This window comes from Silurus meridionalis, chromosome 11 (assembly GCF_014805685.1).
Source record: "Silurus meridionalis isolate SWU-2019-XX chromosome 11, ASM1480568v1, whole genome shotgun sequence".
Classification (NCBI taxonomy): domain Eukaryota; kingdom Metazoa; phylum Chordata; class Actinopteri; order Siluriformes; family Siluridae; genus Silurus; species Silurus meridionalis.
In genome coordinates this window covers 17,247,023-17,253,422 of record NC_060894.1, presented here as the reverse complement: position 1 = coordinate 17,253,422, position 6,400 = coordinate 17,247,023, and the positions used below count along the sequence as shown (strand labels likewise).

General features: G+C 36.4%; 1 protein-coding gene across 1 annotated transcript; it reads right to left on the bottom strand.

Annotated features, from left to right (window-relative positions):
* Positions 1 to 301: 301 nt before the first annotated feature.
* On the bottom strand, positions 302 to 1,583 carry bsx (brain-specific homeobox). The gene is made up of 3 exons (XM_046861911.1): positions 1,331 to 1,583; positions 641 to 831; positions 302 to 544 (listed from the first exon to the last, which is right to left on the bottom strand). The coding sequence occupies exons 1-3, from the start codon at positions 1,581 to 1,583 to the stop codon at positions 302 to 304; spliced, it is 687 nt and encodes a 228-aa protein (XP_046717867.1).
* Positions 1,584 to 6,400: the final 4,817 nt, after the last annotated feature.

The following is a 6,400-nucleotide window of genomic DNA, read 5'->3' as shown; positions in this document are numbered from 1 at the left end:
ATATTTACAAAAAAAGAAAAAAAAAACAGTTTGGAATTGTGCTATTTCAGATCCGATCATTTCATTATAGTCAACAGTATGGGCGAATGGGCTGTAATAATTAATAATAATAATAATAATAATAATAATAATAATAATAATAATAATAATAATAATAATAATTTTAGAATAGCCATAAGCGCTTGGAAAATAAATGGATATTAATTTAAATATAAAAAAGGAACAAATCTCAATAAAATTTTCTATCTAAAAATGGAGTAATCGGTATGTACATGAATGGCTTAAGTTCATATTTTTCATTTTATAGTAAATGTTCAGGGGAGCAGATGTCGTCCTCAATATCGACCTCGTCTTCGTTTTCGTCCACCGTGTATCTATCCGGACTCATGCCATCTTTCGGGTCTCCTGCGCTTTTGTCATGCAGCTCGTTTGCGCTTGAGTTCTCCAGAGATCTGTCCGAGTCTCCTGGGATCTTCTGGTCCTCCTGTGTTTTCCTTAACTGCTTTTTATGCTTCATCCTTCGGTTCTGAAACCAGGTTTTCACCTGCGCAAAAATGGATCGGAAAGAAAAAATACGGTTTAGGAATGAACTTCCTGACCTTCTGCAGGTTGGGTTGATGTTGAGCTCCTGTGGTTTTACCTGTGTTTCTGAGAGGCTGAGTGCTGTCGCCAGCTCCACGCGCTCCGGGGTTGAGAGATACCGCTGCATTTCAAAGCGCTTTTCCAGTCCGGAGAGCTGCGAGTCTGAGAACACGGTGCGCGCTTTCCGGCGCCGGCAGTGTTTTCCTGGGAGCTCGGGGTGATGCTGGAACAACGATGGCATCTGCATGCCTTTACAAACGGAGAAATTGTTCATATGAGAAAAAAGTATACCAGATGTAAAACATGCACGTGCGAAAAATATCATAGAATGCCATTTCACAGGTTTGTCATTTACATCGAAAATGAGTTCAATCCTATTTGATAATAAAATATATTTAAATTGAAATATCTATGTTGAAACATTGCGTCATATTTCATTCCTATTTTAATCATTTTAATATTCCATACAAAGTTTATGCTCTTTATACAAAACATTACAGTTCAACGAAATAATATTAGTCAGAGATAAAAAATAAAGAAGCTTGAATTTTTTCATCCCTTGGTTTCATGCCGAAATGATGCATTGCACAGACCCTGTGCCATATGCCGGGTTTTAATGTAAAAAAAAATAATACAATTTAAAAAATTAAAAAAGCAAACTGCATTAAAAAACAAATTTTTAGCATGTAGATGAAATGGCAAAAATGTAGTGCGCATTGCACCAGATGTGCAGAAAAATAGTTCTTACCCGAGGTGAAGAAGTAGGGGTGATGCTCTGGTTTGTGCAGCGGATGGTGCGGATGGGAGGCGAGGATCGGGGTGGGCATCAGTGGGTATCCGTATTCGAGCAGAGGCATCCGGGATGCGAGCGAGTTGGAGAAAGGGGATGGAAACACATCCCGCAAAGGTTTAGGCTTGTGGAGCAAAATGTCTTCGATGAAGAAGGACGTTGACCTCTGTGTGGGCATCTGCGCGCCGGGAGACGTGTAGTTGAGGTTCATCTTGAAGGAGTCGGGCCGGAGCGCAGTTGCTGGTTTGCGCACAACGAAAACCTCCAGGCCGCTTTACCTTCTTCTGCAAAGCTTATTTTAGGGGGAGGGAAAAAAACAGAAAAAACGTAAATGTGTCCGTCTATTGCACGGTCAGGTACATTACTATTTATTGGGGGGTGAGTGACAGGCGGTAAATTGCGGTGGAGAACGTGCGCTTGGCCAATCACGCGCGTGCGGGGCGGAGAATTGAATTAGTCCTCTATGGAGTAATTAGAGGGGCGGTGGCGCAGAGGGAGGCCGAAAAAAAACCCTCCTGCACTCAAGCTCGACTCTTGTCGCCTTTTAACCAGGCCAGGGCTTATTTAAACTACACTGCTTTATTTCTGTGCACAGATAGTCTATATCCGATTATTTCACCAGTGATCAGAAAACCTGCTAATGTTATTCCGCAAAGAAAAATGCACTAATGATTCATTTTCACATGCAATAATCATTTCATATTATTTTGCAACTTTTAGACGCATGCATAATAGGTCCAGATATGTTGTTTGTGAAATGCAACCTGTTGTTTTCGTGCATGAGCTGCATTCTGGATTTTGCACCTTGTTTTTGCGCAAAATGTTGCACCCCTAACCTAATCCGTAGTCTGTTACTATGAGATTGTGTTTAATTGTAGATATTGAAACCCGCGCAGAGACAAGTGTGCTTGAGCTGCGTCTCAGCTGAGGGGGCGTAATTTGCTGCGATCGTGCTGTCATCACATCTCCAATCACTGCGGTTAACGCTCAAAAGGGTTTCATTATTGGCAGGAGTCTTGCAGCAATGCTATTAGATAATTAGGGAGGATGTTACAGTGGAAGTTGTAATCCTCAGGCGCGAGCTCAGAGATTTTCATCTGATCAGGTGGGTAGAGCAAATAAAAAATGTTTAATTAAGGATTGCAGTCACTAGCTTTTTTTTTGTATTTGAGAAAGAAAATATGCATATTGGAAATATTGCCATATAGTAAATCTGTCTTAATAAGCATGCATGTATTAGTGTTTCTCTTTTCCCAACTTGAAACATATGAAAATCAAATCAAATGACACATTTGCAAAAAAAAAAAAAAAAGATAAAATGTGTGCACACGAATGGCGAATAAAAAAATATTGCAAGCCACTAAGTATTCAGTGCGATTTCAACGAATTCTCGTGTTGCACATGTAGTTTCTCACGAGCTCAACGCCTCGTATAACTTGATACTTTCATTGCAACTGCTTATTTGGCAAAAGGTGGTAACTAGTTACTTTTTAAGGCAGCCTGAGAAAGTAAACGAATTAATGGTGATGAAATCGCCTTTGCTTTTGGAGGGGTCGATGGAATCGGCGCAGTTAAGCGGCTTTCAAAAAGCCATTTTAATCAAGGGAAATTGGGAGCGCGCGCGCGCGCGTGCTCTGCGGCGTCCCACCTGAGCGGCGCGCGCTGCTGTAAGAGGATTGCGGTATTACCGACATGGACGCATCTGCTGAAAACGACACTGCTCACCCTGACACCGTGGGCTTACTTATAAGTCCTGAGAGTAAAAAAAAAAATAATAAATCACTTGTCATTATATGGGGTTTTAAATAAACAAACAAATAAATAAATAAATAAATAAATAAATATTGATCTTGCAGTACAGTTGAAAAACAATGAAATTAATCATGCATGCAAAAATAAACAAACAAATAAATAATTATTGATTTTGCAATAGAGTGAAAAAACAATCAAATAAAAGATAAACTGTTCTGGAGCTTATGTCAAGAGACATGATCATACAATTTTTTGGGAACTAATTAAGGACCAAATAATTTTTTGAGTAATCGAAATGATCGTGTCTATTCTATTTTTTATGATAACGAGGGGAAAAGGTTTATTAGGGAGTAATTTTTATTTTGCTCATTTTGAATTTCAAAGATTTTGCACTGTATTCTAGAAGATATTGCTTTAATGCTGCTAATAATGTCTGATCTACTTCTGCTCTCACAATACATCCAATATTTATTCGAGTGACATTCAAAGTGTCATGGATAATAATAGCCATTTCTTTTTATCTTATGATGATGCTCATATCATAAACAATGCAGTTTATCATCAGTTGATTAAATACATCTTTTTATCAATGTATCAGCATAAACAATCATTAAGGACTAGACACAGTTATCTTACACATTGTTTTTTATGACACCACTATAAATAAACAGGAGCAGACACAAATTTAATAAGAAGGGTAAAACTAAGTATTTTCTATGTAAACTTTAGTTCCTTTGTATGCAGATTAATGAATAATAACAAATAAATGTGATGAGAAAGCAACTCGTAGTGAACATCATAAATGGGGAAGCAAATATGATAACATTTCATATAGACATACACTAAAAAAGTGTAATATACTCAGTTATAGATGCCACACTTGTATGACAAAATTCTTTAAAAAACAAAGCAATAATCAGTGAATACTAAAAATGGTCTGCATTTTCTTAAATGAATGAGTGCACAAAATGTATTGTGTTGAACACCTGAAAAAACCCTTGAAGCCAAAATGCTATCCAGATGCAGGATAAAGAGAATCATAGCAAACATAACATCTGGCATATTCATTTATAAACACATTTATTAACTCAACCATGGACAAAACAAATAGTGCATTTTACTATTACTGCTACCATTATAATAATAATAATAATAATAATAATAATAATAATAATAATTATTATTATTATTATTATTATTATTGATATTATTAATATTATTATTATTATCCTCATCACTAATGTTAAAATGTTAAAGTAGTAAGAAAATCATGCATTGCAGATGCTACTGCGAGGTAGCAGTACATTTTTACATTTCACAGAGAAATTAAATACAAAATTGCAAAATAGACCTAAATAATATTTTACTCCAGACTTTTATTTTGTATCATATCTTGCATTTAATCATTAGACTTCTTACTAAAGTCACTTTAAATACTTTGACCACAAATAGGAATAGTCATTAACTTATGCTGGAATGAAGAAGAAACTATTATTATCCCCGTAATTAACTAATTAACATTTGAATATAAAATTGCTCTTATAAGAATTGTCCAATTGTTCAGGTTAGAAAACAATTTGTGTAAAGTAAAGTAAATTAGAATGCTTGTTTATTATTTCAAAAACATGCACCTACAATTACACCGGTTTTCATATTTTCTGAGAGAACTAAAAAGCCATTAAATTCAGAGCATCCACGGTATTAACAGAACACGTATTAATTAGAATTATGTTCCAGGTTATTTCCTACATATTTTTTTAGTATCATTTCCCATGTGTGTTGTATCTTCACTGACCCTGGTGAATATAGTAGCTTGAGTGATGGCACTGCATCCAATAATCTGTTGCTGTGGAAACGATCAGAAGTATATTCCTCACTCCGGCACAGAGCAGCCCTCCCATAAAACTGCGCAGTCTGTGAGTGCAGAAAAATCTACACACACAGCCAAGGGTATATACGCAGACACAATAACATGTATACACACACACACACACACACACACACACACACACACACACACACACACACATACACATACACTCACTAGGGTTATGCTAGCATTAAGGGCCAGCGGTGCCCCCTCTCAGCAGCTCAGCTCTTCACTCTGAGGGGCCTAAGTGTCTGTAATTGCATTGTAATGAACACATTATTTCCACAGAGTGATCTGAGAGGTCACAATCATGAAATCTCCTCTCATCACACCCCCTCTTTCCATCTCTGTGTCCACATTTCTGCCTTTCTTACAAAATTAGTCTGCACAAGCTGAACAAACATAGAGCACATATATACCTATTACCCATTAGCAGCCACCAGATTGATGAAAAAAATGGGAAAATTATATCAATTTCAATATTTTATGTTCACACCCAAAACCATTTCATAAAAACGAAGCAGACCCATTTTCACTTCTGATGTGTTGCTATTCTTAAATCTATCATTCTCTGCACTGTTACATTAAAACAACCCCTTTTTTCTTTTCAGACTGTTCAAATTTCACACAGTTTCACAATACTCAGACATAAGGCAAAAGAAAGTCTGAACCTTGAAGTCAATTGGCAGGAGGGGGCATCCCGGCTTTTACCTGACACATTCAAGTAAGTGTGTGTAATGTTAATACATGCTGTGTTGAGATTTCCACAACATTTCACCAAAAATAATTCTCTTTAGTCCAGGATATTTATATAGATCTATTCCAGTCCAGATATAATTACACCAACACAGCACAACAATTTCATTCCCCCCATAGCATAACCACAAAGTACTTACTGATAATAGACAATATAGTAGAAGTTACCAAACCTACCTTTATTCATAACACTTTCCAGCGCTATGTTTAAACAGAATGTGTGGTTCACTTGTCAAACCCTGTTGGAGGATTAGTGATGGCAGTGCCAGCGGTGCTTCAACATCTTTTTTTCCCGACACAAGTGATTAGTGGCTCAATAGGAAGAGTAATAATAAGAACTGATACAGTGCCGAGACAAAGGCACAGTCAGACACACAACCAATCAGCTCAGGCTAATTTTGTGATTTTTGGATTCTTGCTGGAAAAGCAAAGGCAATGTGGAGCCTTCATTCATCCTCACAGTTTAACCACATCGGAAAAAAAAGAAGAAAATCTTGAATTTAGTTGTTCTGATTCTTCTAAAATATACACTTGAATGAGTACGGTTGATGTCATAATTTTTGCACATCAAATTGTCATTTTTTTATTTGAAAAATAAAAAATATAACATAAAATGATACATAAACATAATCTAATATAAATTTAATTTA